The sequence below is a fragment of the Mauremys mutica genome, chromosome 2, assembly GCF_020497125.1.
Source record: "Mauremys mutica isolate MM-2020 ecotype Southern chromosome 2, ASM2049712v1, whole genome shotgun sequence".
In the NCBI taxonomy this organism is placed as follows: domain Eukaryota; kingdom Metazoa; phylum Chordata; order Testudines; family Geoemydidae; genus Mauremys; species Mauremys mutica.
The window spans coordinates 286,543,011-286,560,011 of record NC_059073.1 but is presented as its reverse complement, the minus strand read 5'-3'; the positions used below and the strand labels follow the sequence as shown (position 1 = coordinate 286,560,011).

The window sequence follows — 17,001 nt, the reverse complement described above, 5'->3', positions numbered from 1 at the left end:
CTGAGAGACATCTGATGGGGACACATGAATATTTCCCTTAAAACAAGCTGGCATACAGGTGAGAATAGAGAAAGAAAGAGGCCCTGGCCGAGCTCTGGAAGAACTCCCCGCAATTATTTCATGGGCAGTGCTGACATGGCTATACCGAATGCCCCTGCGAAAATGTGACACTGGCTCATTGCTGGCAGTATTCTTGGCAGTATCCCCTCCCCATCCTCTGCAGCATTCCCCTTTGTCTGACACAGCTTGAGCCAGCCAAAGTACAGGTAGTCAACAGGCTGTGAGAGTATACAGGCTTCATCGGTCAATTCACTACAATGGATCACTACTGCACATTTAAGGAGAGAGGGATAGCTCAGTGGCTTGAGCATTGGCCTGCTAAACCAAGGGTTGTGAGTTCAATCCTTGGAGGGGCCACTTAGGGATGTGAAGCAAAAAACAATACATGCTCTTGCTAGTGAAGGCAGGGGGCTGGACTCAATGACTTTTCAGGGTCCCTTCCAGCTCTAAGATAGATGTTCCTATCTATATCATCTGAGCTACTGCAGAGAATTCTTTCTTGGGTGCTGGCAGGTGAGTCTTGCCCACATGCTCAGGGTTTAACTGATCGCCATATTTGAGGCCAGGAAGGAATTTTCCTCCGGGGCAGATTGGCAGAGGCCCAGGAGGTTTCTCGCCTTCCTCTGCAGCATGGGGCATGGGTCACTTGCTGGAGGATTCTCTGCAGCTTGAGGTCTTCAAACCATAATTCGAAGACTTCAATAACTCAGACATAGGTTAGGGGTTTGTTACAGGAGTGGGTGGGTGAGATTCTGTGGCCTGCGCTGTGCAGGAGGTCAGACTACATGATCATAATGGTCCCTTCTGACCTTAATGTCTATGAGTCTATCATAAGCCTCAGTACACAGTTTTTATGGACTACAAAAATATCACAGAGGATAAGAGAAGTGACAGAAGCACAAGAAGAGAGAGCAGGTTAACAGAATCTTCAAACCCATTTGACACTACAATATTTAAGCTCACCATGAAATGAGAAGAGATCAAGCTGAGGCATGAAGATAGACAAGGAGCTATCGCTCTCCAAAATCCATCATTTTAGAGAGGAGATGTTTTAAAAAAAAAAGCCCAGCTTGAATGGAAAGTATATTGTTTCACAATGGATGGAAATGGCATGCTCTAATTCAGCCACAAGTTACTGGGTTCAATGCAGGAATGCCTGGGTAAATTTCTATGACCTGCACTAAGCAGGAGGTATGATTAGTTGATCAAAATGTCCTTACTGGCTTTAAAATCTCAGAATCTGTACTGCAATGCCATCTCAGGATTGGAGGATATTGTCTTTAATTAACCCCAGGAAAACCTTGAAGGAAATACATGCACAGTGAACACTAAGAAATAAGTGTTTTATACACACACAGATTTATAGAAGATCAAAAATTGGCTCAAAACAAGTTAGAAAAGGAGATTGTAATGGGTATAAAAGAATTAGATGTTGTTAAGGAGTCTGTCTTGTCTGACTGAAGCATACTATTCCTGAAGCAGGATGTCAAGACAAAGGCTCTAAGCTGGTTGGTGAGACTTTTTGAAATACTAAATAAAATCATGCTTTAAACAGAACAAGTTTCCTCACTTTTTTAAAAAAGGAGTCATGTGCTTTCATAATTGTGCTTCCATTACTGCTATGGAGAAAACACGTGAACTAACAAATGAGCTTTGCAGTGTGATGGCTCAATGCTCCATATTCCGCAAAGGCCAAGAAAACAAACAGAAATGGATGAAAGAGCAAGCCTAGATGAAAGACAACTTGAAGTATCTGGTGCAATAGACTGGCCATGTCACAAAAGGACGTTGGGGAAGGGCATTAACAACCTCCATCTTTAAGGAACTGAGATCCCTACAATTTCTATACTGTGCAGATCTTGTATGTAACAAAACTGCTGGTGAGGAAACCAAAAGGCAACAAACACAAAATTAAAACAACTGATGAACCAAAATCTCTCCGTAGATGCTATCCAGCATTGGCAGCCAGCTATCACATCTACAGATGGGTCACAGCCAAAACCGGGGATCTCAATACCCGTGAACTTGGGGAAGTTTGCACACAAATCTCAATTTCACAGCTGGCCCTATTGCTATAATAAGCTAAACCCAAACCAGTTCTGAACATCCCCTGGATTGAGCAGAAATTCGTATCCAGGTACAATTTTTGCAGCTCTCTATAGCTGTTTCTGAATGAGAAGGCTTGGCAACATGATGGTGGGTAGTCACCCTGCAACAGGCAGAAACAGTCTGTTGAGGATGAAGTGATGATTCCTGTTGTTTTATTAGAAGCAGCAGCAGGAAAGAAAAATGAAAGCAGAAGCAGTGATGGAAGCAAGACTGTTACCGCGTGCTGCCTCCATTTACATTCATGGCCACAGAACTTAACAGACATGCTACTGAAGATGCAGAAACACTAGCTCGCCAACCAAACATTACTTGGCTGTTTGGAAGAGACACAGCCTCTAAGAAATGCGACTAAACTCCTGGCTACAGTCCAACACCCCTAAAGATACCAGAGTTAGCTAAAATGCCCTGTTAGACAACGAACAAGGCAGAACATCTATTGTTTTGATGGCTGTCTTCAACGAAAGCCTTAAAAATGAGAGACTTTGTTATCACAGTTTCAGGGATGGGTTTTCTCACTTTTATAGTGTGACTGGGAGTCAGAGTAGCAATGGAGTTTTATTGTGAAAACACATGGATTCATTTTTTCCTTTTCTTTTTCTTCATCTCCTGATTGATGAGGTTGCCTCAACCAACCTGAATTCTAATGCCCTAAGTGAGGTACATTTACAATAGGAGGGAAGAAATAACAACGAGGAAAGTTCCATAACTTTGTCCTCTATACGGACTCTTTCATTTGCATTAATGAGCTTGTTTGGAGAGAGGTTGCTGAAGCCCATGTGCATTGCTGGGGGCATAGGTCTGCATGAATCAAAGATGGAAAAGATCAAATATGTTAGATGAATTTAGTCCCCATTCCAGTGATTTGTATTGAATATTCTACCCTATGCATAGTTCACATTTTAAACAAGATTTTAAAACACATGACTGGTCTTTGCATGTGTGGTTGGGAAAATAAACACCTTAATTTGAGAAAATCAGAGATTTTGTGTGTGTGTGCTGTGATCTGGAACGGAGTTCTAAGGAAATAATAGAGAGGTTTTCAAAGCTATCAAAATATTTAAATGACCATTAATTTCTAATCATAAATCTAATTCTAAAGGGAATGCCTTATATGGCTTTGAAAATTCCACCCAAAATAACCAAATATGCATAACAATGACTAAGTGGGGTTGGGTGGATAGGTGGATAGGGAAATGATAAAGGTCTATAAGTATTTGAAGTATGTAAAAACATGGCTATAGAGGAATTATGTAGAGTGGTACAAGAGGGTAAGAACTAGGAGTAAAAGATTGACATTAATAATATGATTATTAAGCCAGAATATAAATAAGAAGAACATATTGACCACAAGAGCTAATACAACGCAGAATTGTCTCACCATTGCTTAGGGCATTAAAAACTGGATTCGACAATAACATTCTTGTTAGTCACAAGGTGGCACTATTACGGATTGTCTCAGTTGAATGTATAGGTAGGTAGAACTTGGAGAAATGCTTTATAGTTGTAGTGCAGTTCTTCTAAGAAGCAGAGCATAACTCCAGAAAAGTTTGTCTTGAGAAGCTTTCTAAGAGGTTTTTTTTTGTTTTTGTTTTTTCTGACTGAAATAATTTCTTAGGTACTGCACAGACTCACAGATGCAAAACAAACATTACCAGGGAAATTACCCAGGAATTTTTCAAAAGCACCTAAGGGAGGGAGGCAGCCAACTCCCATCCCCCTTAGACATTGCTGAAAATCCCAGCCCCTGTGGGTTAATAAAAAACCAAGACCATCATTACTGATAAAGCATTAGGAAAGAACTGCCGGTAAGGAGGATGAGCTGTCCTAAATGTTTTCTTCCACCTTAATTAATAAGATTCAACACAGACACATCTTGTGACTTAGAAATCCTGGCAGATAGAATGGTGAGAGAGAGATTGTGAAGGCTTGGTGAGTGAGCGTTCCTTGTCAGACACATAGACAGCCCCCAAAGGGAGGAGGACCGTGACTCTGGAACGGATTCTGTGAGGAAGCTCTGGGGTTTATCTGTTCTTCCTGCTTCTGGGAAAGAGGGAATCATGAAAAAACAGCAGCTGAAGGCTGAAAGCTGCCTCTCTCTTCTCTAGATGTCTTCTGCTTACTGAAGTTGTGTCTGTGTCATGGTTCCCTGCTTATGCCAGTCTGGTCATGAGGCCACCTAACAGAACTACATCCTTGTCATATATATAAGCTTAAGGCAATGCTACTCTGTGCACATTAAGATTGAGACAACATTGACAACTATTCCAATTTATGAACAGACTGATTGAGGCCTATTGCTGAGTCCCTAGTTCTCTTCTCTTGACGACTTTCATATAAAACTTCCGGGGTCCCCCCGGGATCTCTACTGGGACCAGTGCTATTCAACACATTCATAAATGATCTGGAAAAAGTGAGGCGGCAAAATTTGCAGATGATACAAAATTACTCAAGATAGTTAAGTCCAATGCGGACTGCGAAGAGCTGCAAAGGGATCTCACAAAAGTGGGTGATTGGGCAACAAAATGGCAGATGAAATTCAGTGTTGATAAATGCAAAGTAATGCACATTGGAAAAAATTATCCCAACTACACATACAAAATGATGGGGACTAAATTAGATGTTGCCACTCGAACAAGAGATCTTGGAGTCATCGTGGCTGTCATGGGTGGTGGATATAATAGGCCAGTGGAGGCTCAGCCTACCTTGGCACAGCTGCCACCGACACACTGCTGGACTTCAAGGCCCTGCACTTTGCCTCTTCTCCTCCCAGCTCCGTCCCTTTCCTGAGGCCCCCACCGCCCACCACTGCCTGGTGAGTGAATCCCTCTTCTCCTCCACTCCACCCCCCATCTCCTGAGGTCCTTACCGCTCACTGCGTCCCTTCTCACTCCCCACCCCGAGACCTCCCCTCGCCTGCCACTCACCAAGTCCCTCCTCACTCCCTGCCCTCACCAGATCCCCCACCTGCCACTCGCTGCTTCCCTCCTTTCCTCCACCCCCACCCCCGTGAGACCCCCCACTGAGCACCGTGTCCCTCCTCACCCCCTTGCTGGAGCGAGCAGCGAGGAGGGCCCCAGCAAGCAGCAGGCGGGGTGGGGGGGTCTCACAGGTCGGGGCCTGAGGAAGGATGCACCACGAGGTGTGGGCGGGTGAGGAGGGATGCGGCTGGTGGGGGGGCCTCGCGGGGCAGGAAGGTGAAGAGAGACATGGTGAGCAGAAGGTGTGGTGTCTCTTGGGACTGAGGGAGACAAGGGACGTGGTGAATGGCAGGTGTGGGGGGGGTCTCACGGGATGGGGGTGGAGGAGAGGAGGGATGTGAGGCATCTCGCGGGGAGAGGAGGCTGAAGGAGCAGAGAGACCTGGTGGGCAGCCTCGCAGGGGGTGGGTGGAGGAGAGAAGGGACATGGTGAGCAGCGGCAGCGGGAGGGGGAAGCAGAATCTGAGACGGGTGGATATGGAGAGGGTATGGTTGTTTGGGAACTCAGCAATCTCCTGGATAGAGACATTTTCTGTATATTTCTACAGTTTTGAAATGTAGAGGATTCAGTCAATGGCCTGCCTATCTCTGCCTGGCTGGACAACACACCACTTAGATCTGCAGGGCCTCTTCTGAAACCGAACAGGGCAGCTGGTTACATCTCTCTTGTTTGGCATGCCAGTAAGAATGCTCGTACTTAATGCCTTCAGCCTAACAGCTGAATGGGCATGAATACTAAACTAACCTGTCACAGCTCGGCAGCAGCTCTCATGAACACGCTGGAGGTATGTTACAGGGATGGCATATGGAGAGCTAACATTGCCTGCTGCCTGTGCCGGGTTTATATTATGGTAGCTAGAAGACTTCAGCTGTCAATCTACCACCTTTCAACTCCTTTGAATTCACTTAGAGTGAAATTCACCGCTATGCAGAGGCTCAGCATTAGGCCTGTCCACCATTTCCCTATGAATTAAATAGTGAATTTCATCCTTAAAAAATATTTTAGCTCAGAAATGCGGATTTCAGTTTCTATGGTGTTCTCAGATCACTGCCTTCTCTGGACTGAGCAAATACCTTTTGCCGATTTTTTTAAACAATTATTTTCTTCTTTTCCTACTTTTTATTTCTTTTGTTTGTTTTTATTCAGGATCAGTTCCTTGGCTGAATCTTTTTGGGCACCTCCTCTGCTCTCTTTTTGTAAGTAACCTGAGAAGAGATCCAGTCTCCAAACTAAAAAAAAATATATTTTCAGGCTTAAAATGGGATAGGTTAGAAAACAAAGGGAAAAAATGTGCAACCATTCAGAAGGGAAATTTCCCTGACCTTGAGAAAAGGCTGTATTGTGTTTAGATCAGTTTGACAGGCCATCTTTGAGAGTGCAGGGTTCAAATCACAAGACTTTACCATGAAATTCCAGTGAAAGCTGCGCTGTACATCATACAGCATAGCAAAGATACATAAATACATTTTAGGCCAGATCTGTAGCTGTCATAAACTGCTGTAGCTCCATTAACTTCAGTGGAGGTATACCAATATATACCAGCTGTGGAGCTGGTCCATATTTTTCATATTTATCTTTTCCTAGCAAAGTTTCAGGCAAAGTACTTTCTTTCCAATGTGCATAGCACTCCCTTGCTACATAATGATTAATACTTTTTCTTTAAAAATGGGCAGGTTTGTTAAGTTTTCATAAAGACTTTGTGGGTATATTACACACTGATTCAAAAATCAACTGAACTCAATAAAAAACACTCCCACTGACTTCAAAAGGCTTTGGATTAAGCCCTAATTCTACTATTCATAATCATAAATCATGTTGGTCAATAAACTGACACATTTCAAACAAATAAGCTTAACATTCTTGATTGTGATGTAACAGCAGAAGCACACAACAACAACAAAAAACAAAACCAAAATCATCCGCATGCAACAAGAAATAATGAACAGTTTCCCTTTGGACCCGCTGCTAATATAAACCATTTATTTGCAACATGCCTCACAAAAACACAATAATGTCACGGGATTGTGTACACTTACAGGGTAATGGTGGATAGTTCTGACATCTTGCAAGAGTGCTGGTTAGCCCTCTTGGGCTTACAGTAGCATTTCTGAACGCAGCTGCTAAATATGACAAGATTAGCATTTTTTTCAGAATACCATGAAAAGGCCAAAGTAGGTCAGTTTCAACACATTTCACGAGACATGGCACAAAGATGGAAAGTGGATGCAACTAAACGCAAATGCAGCACAAACCAGCTCTTTGATCAAAGCAAAAACATAAATAAAATGCATTAGCTGCCGCTGGCAATTGTGGTGTATTGATTCACAGTAAGTTAAGGGAGGAACAACCTGGCTGCAGGTGATTAGAACATTTATGCATTAAAAAAAATACATGTGACTTTGCTGTCAGATACTGCACAGAGAATAAAAGAACAATATACTCAATTGAAACAGACCCTAGGTATTATGGAAAACAATTAAATAGTGGCATCAAGTTATAAAACAGAAATTGCTGTAAGTCTGTGTTGTGGTCTGACCAGCCCCAAATTAAAGGCATGTGTAACTCTGCAACCACGTGTGATTCATTATTAGAAAGTGGTCACGGACAACAATGTGTTTTTTTCAGTTTAGCTTCCTCTAAACCCTGGGAATTCCTTGGGAAACTGTGTGCATGACCGGCTCTGCTCATTGGGACGTATCTCACGCTTTGTCAGTGTGCTTACGCTAAGAGGAGTATACAAGTAAAAACGGCAGCCTTATTCAGTATCGACAGTACCGCACCTTCTCCTTGAGATTCCGGCTAAGCCCCCTGGAAGAGGAGGGACTCATTACACTCCCATGTGTGCCTGGGAGGCGTGCCCACTGCTGGCAAGAAAGGTAGTATTGGGGCAAGTTGGGGGAACATTTATAAGGAGCCAATGGCTAACAACTTTATATAGCGTGTGCAGGTGGCTTCTGCATCGCTGCTTCCCCTTGGGGGTTCTGTCTGGGGAGACAGCTTTAACTTGTGGCTGAGTCTCCATCAATGCAGGCTGCCCTGGGGATGTGCTGCGTCAAGTACCCTGCCCCAGCAAGCCCCACCCGATTTGCGTGAGCAGCGCGTGGCAGGGAGCAGGGCTTACGAATGCTTTGTGTTGCTGCAACCCACCTGCAGGTGGACTTTTCACTTTGCCCCAGATTACATTGGTGGCATAACTCTGGTATGAACGAGCCCCCAGAAGCCCAATGTGATTGCTTAGTGGGGCTTCCCCAGGGACCCTGTTACACAAGTGCTCTCTTCTTGTTTGCTTCTGGGGGGACATCAAGGGGTTGGTTTTGATGTACGGATGGTATATTATCTGGGGTCCTGGCTGTTTTAGGGACCACATTCTCCACTGGTGTAAATCAGCACAGCTCCCCTGAAGCAGAGGTGCTGGCCCCTTATCCACCCTGGGCTGTCTATGCTGCACTTCTAAGAGATGCAGCACAGAAATTGCCGACCAAGAGGTGAGGGGGCTAAGGAGGTGGATCTAAGCCGCCTTGGTGCTCTCCAGCTGCTGGGGTACTCTGGGGGCCAGAGCAGCCCCCAGGATGAATTAGACAAATCTGGGAGGCTAAGCTATGGCAGGCTCCGGGGTCTGTCCAAAATCTCTGCAATGCTGCAACTCCAGCCCAAATATGCCCCTCCCTCCCACAGCATACTCCCTAGATGAATATTTGAGAGGAGGTCTTCAGACAACAGTCACTGTCTTTCTCATTTCCTGCATCAGGAGAATTCTCCCCTGGCTGGATTCAGGGCTTTCGGGGATCCTTGATGCTCTTCCAACCCTTTCATCTGTTCTCTTAAGACCATCTGAGGTGCTCCAGCTAACAGCCCACAGATTTGTAGTTCTTGGGTCAGGTAGCAAATGACTGCAGTTTGTTTCCCAACCTGACCTCACAGACGTAACTCAGCTCTCTTGATTGCAAAGCCTACTTATTTACTCAGGCATTTGCCCAGGGAGGTGGCATGGGAAGGAAGGAATTTTTATGACAGTTTGGGGGACTTTTTGCACTGACAGCATGTCTTTCTCTGGTTGTGTTAATATATTATTATTTTGTGGTTTTGTGCATCTGCTAGAGGTGGCAAAGTCAAAGCTTGCCAGCCCTAACGCTCATTGGGATGACTCAGTTCAGGCCCATCAGTTTGCCTAGAGATGGCAGAAAGGTGCATTTTATAAACGGAACAATAAAGTAGAATAAATATTTTGTAGCTGGACCATATGCATTACCACGGTTAGCACTGTTGAGTCACTTATTAAAGACACTTCTCTCTTTCTGCACCTTTAACAACCTGGATAGCTACATTCCAACTGCAGAATATTATTGGTGATGATGTAAGAGCCAGAGAGAACAGAGCAGGAATTTTCGATCTCGTGGCACAAACTGTTCTAGCAGATAGAAAAAAATAATCATGCTTTGACTTGTAAGCAGAGCTCATTTACTGTGCATAGTGCTGAGAGTAAATAAAGAACTGCATGGTGTTATTGTTAGAAAATCACTTCTCAGAGTATAACTGTTCATTGCATCATGTACCTTGTCTGTTTTGACTGTGCTGTATTGTGCATTGTTTGGCAACTGAAATCCATAGTGAGGAATCAGGAGACAATTTTAGAAGATTCAGTCAGCTTGTTTTTATGAGTGCTGAAATTTTCAAAAGTGACTAGTGATTTAGGGTACCTCGCTGTTTGATTTTCAGAGGGCCGGTGCTCAGCAGTTTCTGAAAATCTGGCCTTTTATAGTTTCCCAAATTGGGCACCCAAAAATTGACACCCCCAAAATTGCTTACCACTTTTGAAAATCTTAATCCTGGATTTAATTCTTCCTGACACGTTTCCATGTAGCACCTTCTTTGAAGCGTGAGAAATGCTTTCCCTTATCACGTCACTCCTTTTTTCCTTAGAAATAACATCTTTTATTGGACCAATTGTCTGTCAAATATCCTGTGACTGACCCAGCTGTAGCTACACTCTTTTTCTAGTTGGCAGATTAATTTTCCATTGTGTGTGTGTATATAGATCATTCTGGTGGATAAGAAACCAACATGATTCTGCTTGTTTGCTAAACTAGCATTAGCAGCAGGAAAAAACACAGCTCTGGAAATAATATTTGATGACAAGTGCTGCTGCAAAGCCAGGAAAGAGCAATACACGTTGTTTGGGAATAATTACGGAAAAGGTCTGCAGAACATCATAAAAAACAGCAAAACCTTTCCACGAGTTTTCTTTTTTTCCAACTATCCTACTGAACTTAATTTAATACATTTTTAATTTAATTTAATTTAATTTAATATATGGAGATATACCTATCTCCTAGAACTGGAAGGGACCTTGAAAGGTCATCGAGTCCAGCCCCCTGCCTTCACTAGCAGGACCAAGCACAATAGAGAATTATGTCCCTGCTATTGTGTTCTACAAGATAAACCAAACATATGTAGAATGTAGATCTGCTAGAAGCTTTTGTACCACTATTGCTTGTGTGGTCTTTTTGGATACCATGCAGTTGTATCCAAATCCATTACCCCTTTCCCTTTTTGATAACTGAAAAAAGGGGAAGAAAGGAACGCAAAAACTAAAAAAAAAAGGCTTTTTCTTAAAACAAAACTGGAATATTTTTTTCTCCAAAAAAGCTCTCAAAAATCCCCAATTATTTCCTCTTAAAACATACTTACTTGAGTTTTACCTGATCTAATTTGACCTATTGCTTTTCTAAACAGAGCGAAAAGCACATGAGGTCAAACCATTTCTTAATGTTTAGTAAAAATGTATTGTGCTCTAATTTTGCGTAGCATCAGCACTTTGATAATACATTGACAGTGGATTTAGGAAAGCTGATAGATCAGGTTTGTTCACTAGAATGGGACCGCGCAGTGTCATCAAGGCAGATGGAGATGAAGAGGTAGTGCTTAACTCAGTAGACTTGCACAGGTGTAAGTGAGGGAGAATTTGGCTTATGCACGATTGCAAAGGTGAAAAACAGGAAACTTTATACAAGTTAAGAATGATGCTATTAAGAATTCCTGGGCAAATCCTTTTGGGGGTGGGGGGTCAGGTGGCTTGTCTACACTACTGCTCACGTCGATGAAAGTTATGTCACTCAGGGGTGTGAAAAAACCACGCTCCCCCGGGCGACATAACTCACATCTACTTAACGCAGTGTCTACACCGTGTGACGTCAGTGGGAGATGCGCTCCTGCTGAAATGGCTTCCGCCTCTCATGGAGGCGGATTAATTACTATGACAAGAGACTGCGCTCCTGTCAATGTAGCGTGTCTTCACCAGGCGCACTAAATCGACCCAGCTGCATCAATCACAGCGGTGCTGATTTAGTGCCGTAGTGAAGACAAGCCTGGGAAAAGGAGACTGAAAACATAGCGGAAAGGAGGCCAGAGATAATAATGCAGACAAACCGTGCAAAAAGGAGTGTAACCCCCAAAGAGATTACATAGATTCCTGGAGCTCTGTCTGCTGGCAGCTCAGGGAGGAGGAGCCAAGGCAAACTCAAAGTCTGCCCAGCAACCAATAGGGAGTGGAGATGCCCCTCCCAGGGAGTTGAGGAGAGGGAGAAGCCATTTTGAGGAGAGGCTGGAGCCAGCCAGGAAAAAGGCCAAACTGGCTGTGTGGGGAGCTGGTGAGTCCCAGGCCTGCAAGCAGGGTTCCCCCTGAGAACTGGCCTCTAGGGACCTGACACCAGATTCCCCAGCTGGGTTTTCCTTCCTCACGGATTATTCCCAATTGTTATGTTTGCTGAGAAATTTCCCCAGCCAGGCTGGGTTCGCCTCCAGCTCCCCTGGTGAGACCAGTCCCCACATGGTCAGCGCTGCTAGTCCAGGGCTGATTCCTGCCTGAGGAGGATCCCTGCCAGCGGACAGCAGCCCCTGAAATCGTCCAGCGTCATCCTCAACCCTGAAGATCATTTGTGGAGTTCGTGAGTGCCTTGTCTTTAGTTAGTTAGTCAGGGTATTTGTTTTGGGGACCCTCTACTCCCTGAACTGTGTCCTCAAGCCAGGGAGTGAGGGTTTGAGGATTTTATAATTTACCGCTTATTACACCTGTGGAGGGATTCACCACCTCCTCCCACTTGTGGGTCTTTTGGGCTGTTCTGAACCCAGTCAGCCACACTGCTACACCTCTGCAGAGAATTGTATAGGTCATCCAGGGCCCCAGCAAAGTACGCGTACCAACAGGACACCAGTTTTGCATTTGTTACATCCAGACACGGGTATTTTAAGTGTGGGCACCGGTGACCCTAAAAATAGTGTTTCCCCTGTTATGTTGTATTTGTTGCCTGTTTAATATAATTGTTGTGTTAAATATATTTTTATGTGTTGTGCTATTTCTTGGAAGTCTCCAACTATCTGGCAAATAAGTGGGGATTCCTCTGTAGTTAGAATTTTCCGCCCAAGCTGCCCTGGTGACTCTGCCAGGAAGGAGCGAGGGGGGTGGAGGCACCGCCAACTAATTTCATAACCAAAATAGATTCACCCTACTGAGTGGGTGGCGGGATCCAAAAGAACCCAGACCTGTCCATCAAAACCTGTAAGTAGATTGCCAGTAAAGGAGGTAATCAGGTGGAGAGGGGCGCTACATTGGAGGCACCGCTGGGATCCCGTCTTTTAAACTCAGACCTTATATACACCCCTGCTGTCTTCCTGGGAAATTACGTAAATTCCCAGTATGGATTACCAGAAGAGGCTTGTGACTTGGTGTGAGCTGGAGGGGGCTGACCCTGAACGCCACTTCCTGCTCACGAATGTACCCACTGAATGGGACATCAGAAAAATTGAAGAGGAGATTGCTAATGTTAGAGAATGGGGAACCTGTGTGGTTCGGAGTCAGATGCAAGCAAAAGGGGAAGCTACTTTATCCCTTCTTGTAGAGAGCAAGATTATACTGTCTACTGTGGTGACTCCCCATGTAATTCTGCCAGATGGAGAGAAGGATGGATGGAAGGTGACCATACAAGCACAATCACATTTTCCCTCCCCACCTGCCCCACCATCTGAACCTATCAATTTTCAGTCCAAATTGAGAGACTTTCTTAGGCAGGAAGGGAAGACCATGAGTGACTTAAGGACTCTTTTGGGAAGTAGTCCTGTACCTCCCTCCAGTTCTACGGACCAAATAATTTTTGCTATGGGACAAGCAATAGGGGAGTCCATAAAGACAGCATATGAATCGGGTCCTTACAGAAAGCTGAAGTACTTTTCAGGTATTAAACCAGTGCCTGTAGGGGAAGATGACTATGACACTTGGAGGCATCAACTAAATCAGGTGATGCAGGAATGGCAATGTAGTGAGGCTGAAAAGAGGAAACGTGTTGCAGAAAGCCTGCGAGGACCTGCAGGGAATGTAATATGTGCATTAAAGGCCAGCAAGCCGGTTGCCACTGTTGATGACTATCTCTCGGCCATGGAGGATGCCTTTGGGAGCCTAGAGACAGGGGAAGACCTCTACTTTCAATTTCGTTCCTGTTACCAACAGCCAGGTGAAAAACTATCGTCCTATCTTCACAGATTGGAACCGTCCCTTCAGCTGTGCATCCGCCGTAAAGGCATTGAGAGGAGCAAGGAACACCGAGTACGACTAGAACAGGTCATACGAGGTGCCATTTATGATGACTTTCTAATTATGAAATTGAAACTTGTAGACCGCTTGGACAGTCCTCCAGATTTCCATCAATTGCTGCGAGAAGTCCGGGAGGAGGAGGAAAAGAGAACTGTTAGAGAAAGGAATAAGATCTCAGTGAGCAGGACCGTTGCTCCTAACCAACTGAAGGAAGATCCTTGTCTGTCCACCACTGAGGACCTCCATCAACAGCTTAAAACCCTGACAGCACAGCTTACGGAATTGATGACGAGTAAGATGCCTCGGGGATCACTTAGCGAAATTCTTCCACCAACTTTGATGGAAAGAAAGTGCCCTCCTTTTCGCCCAGGAAGAGGAGACCCCAACAGAGAACCTGTAAAGAAAACCTTGGCAACCCTCCCAAGGAACAAGAGATTCTGCTACCGATGTGGTGAGGATGGGCACATTTCCACCCAGTGTGACAACTCAAGGAATGAAAAGAAGGTAGCACAACGAAAAAGGGAGCTACAGGGAAACTCCCAAGGGTCCCAGTAATGGAGCATACTGGGAGCCATCACAGACAGAGCTCCACTAAGTTGCATTATGAACAGCCTTCCTGGAGCCCATTCCCAGAGGGATTGATAGGCCCAGCAGCGGTAGTTAATGTGATGGTAGAAGGAATTCCTTGTAGGGCCCTGCTGGACAGTGGATCTCAGGTCACCATTATTACTAGAGAATTCCATCGGCAATTCCTGCCTCAAGTGAAGATCTATCCTCTAGAGGGACTGGCAATATGGGGCCTTAGCAATGCTAGTTATCCGTACGATGGGTATGTACTAGTGACTCTAAGTTTTCCTGCAGAACTGGCTGGATGTCTCCAGGAATGTGATACTCTGGCTTTGATTTGTCCTGAGACGCAAAATTCTGATGGCATTCCCATATTGATTGGAACCAACAGCAACATGTTCCGGTCTTTGGCCACTCTTTGTGGTCGTTTGGGCCAGAAGACCCCAGGCATGGTTCACCCTCCAGGGCAAGAGCCTAACCTGGGCAAATCCCGGATGTATTATGACCATGATAGCTGTGTCGATGACTCACTAGGGAAAGTTGTAAGAGTATCCAAAGCGGTTTTGTCCATACCCCCACATGGTGAGATTGACTTGAGAGGAAAACTTGAGAAGCACAGTCGCAGCCTTCCTCCTACAGTGATGATGGAGCCTTCTGATGGAGATAACCTCCCTAGTGGTCTGATGGTTCAGAGAGGTTTATTATCCTTACCACAAATGGAGGAAGCTGGCATTGTGGTAAGAGTAAGAAATGAAACCAACCATCCCATAGCCATCAGGAAAGGAATGGTGTTGGCACGATTGTTTAGGGTAGAGAGTGTCGTGAGCCCTGCAACTGCATCCAGAAAGACCTGTAAGGCATTGGATCCTGATCTTTTTAATTTTGGTGACTCTCCTGTATCTCCCAGTTGGAAAGACCGACTGAAAAAACAGCTAAGTGAGAGACCTAATGTGTTTTCCACTGAGGAATGGGATGTGGGGTGTGCCATTAACGTGGAACACACCATTCGTTTGGCAGATGGCAGGCCTTTTAGGGAAAGGTCCCGAAGACTGGCACCTGCAGACATTGAGGATGTGAGAAAGCATATCCATGAACTATTGGAAGCAGGAATAATTTCTGAATCCCGTAGCCCCTATGCATCCCCTATTGTGGTGGTGCGAAAGAAAAATGGGACTGTGCGCATGTGTGTGGACTATCGCACACTGAATAAAAGAACCATCCCAGATCAATACACTGTACCCAGGGTAGATGATGCCTTAGCTTGCCTAGCAGGAAGCAGATGGTTCTCTGTCTTAAATTTACGAAGCGGCTACTACCAGATCCCGATGAGCTCTGAAGACAAAGAGAAAACAGCTTTCATTTGCCCTTTAGGATTCTACCAGTTTGAGAGGATGCCCCAAGGTATCTCGGGAGCTCCTGCTACATTCCAGCGTTTGATGGAAAAGACGGTGGGGGATATGAATTTGTTAGAAGTGCTGGTGTATCTGGATGACTTAATTGTTTTTGGGAAGACTCTGGAAGAGCATGAAGTTCGACTAATGAAAGTGTTAGACCGCCTGGAAGCTAGTGGGTTGAAACTGTCACTTGATAAATGTCAATTTTGTCAGACCCGAGTAAAATATGTAGGCCATATTGTGTCGGCAGAAGGTGTGGCGACTGACTCAGAGAAAATTGAGGCACTAACCACCTGGCCTATACCCAAAGACCTGAAAGCTTTACAGTCTTTCCTAGGCTTCTGTGAATATTACCGCCGATTTGTAAAAAATTACTCCTCCATTGTTAGACCTCTCACCAATTTGACAAGGGGTTACCCCCCAACGTGGAAGAGATCACCCCAACATAAGCTTGCGAGTCCTCCTGAGAGGTATTTCAAGGTGAATGAGCCCTTTGGGGACCGTTGGACCGAGGAATGCAACAACGCTTTCCATACCCTTATTGAGAAACTCACTACTGCACCAGTATTAACCTTTGCAGATCCTACCAAGCCCTATGAACTTCACATAGATGCCAGTCTTGATGGATTAGGAGCAGTTCTCTATCAAAATTATGAGAATCAATGGAAACCTGTGGCCTTTGTCAGTCGAGGGCTGACTGCATCAGAAAGACACTATCCCGTGCACAAACTTGAGTTTTTAGCTCTCAAATGGGCTGTTGTGGACAAACTTCATGATTATCTGTACGGAGCGACCTTTGTAGTAAAAACCGATAATAACCCACTTACTTATGTGCAGACCACAGCTAAACTAGATGCTACTGGGCAGCGATGAATGGCTGCCTTGGCTGCTTATGACTTTAAGCTGCAGTACCGTTCGGGTCAAACCAATGCAGATGCAGATGCATTGTCCCGTCGCCCTCATAACTCACTTGAGAAAGAGTCTGAGTGGATGGAAATACCTTCTCCTGCTATTCGTGCCACCTGCAAGACCATAATAGGAAAACTGCATTCCCCTTATGTAAATGATGAAAAATATGCTGATACACTGGGGGTATCTGACAAGGCTATACCTACACTTTATGCCAACCTCGTTGGGCTAAAGACTTTTGAATTGCCCCAGTTAACTCCAACTGAATTGAGAAGAGCTCAGTGGAAAAATTCAGACATTAGGCCTGTGCTGGAAGCTGTGGAAAAGGGTGAGAAACCCATCTCCAAGGCTAACTTTCCCCCCAGCACAATTCTTCTCTTAAAAGAGTGGGATCATTTAG

General features: G+C 44.8%; 1 protein-coding gene across 1 annotated transcript in view; it reads right to left on the bottom strand.

Moving 5' to 3' along the window:
- Nucleotides 1–17,001, bottom strand: part of ADCYAP1R1 (ADCYAP receptor type I) — a 190,483-nt gene that overhangs the window by 7,785 nt on the left and 165,697 nt on the right. Inside the window, exon 14 of the mRNA XM_045006930.1 lies at nt 7,184–7,267. Coding sequence (XP_044862865.1) covers nt 7,184–7,267 — 84 coding nt within the window. The remainder of the gene's footprint in view (nt 1–7,183; nt 7,268–17,001) is intronic.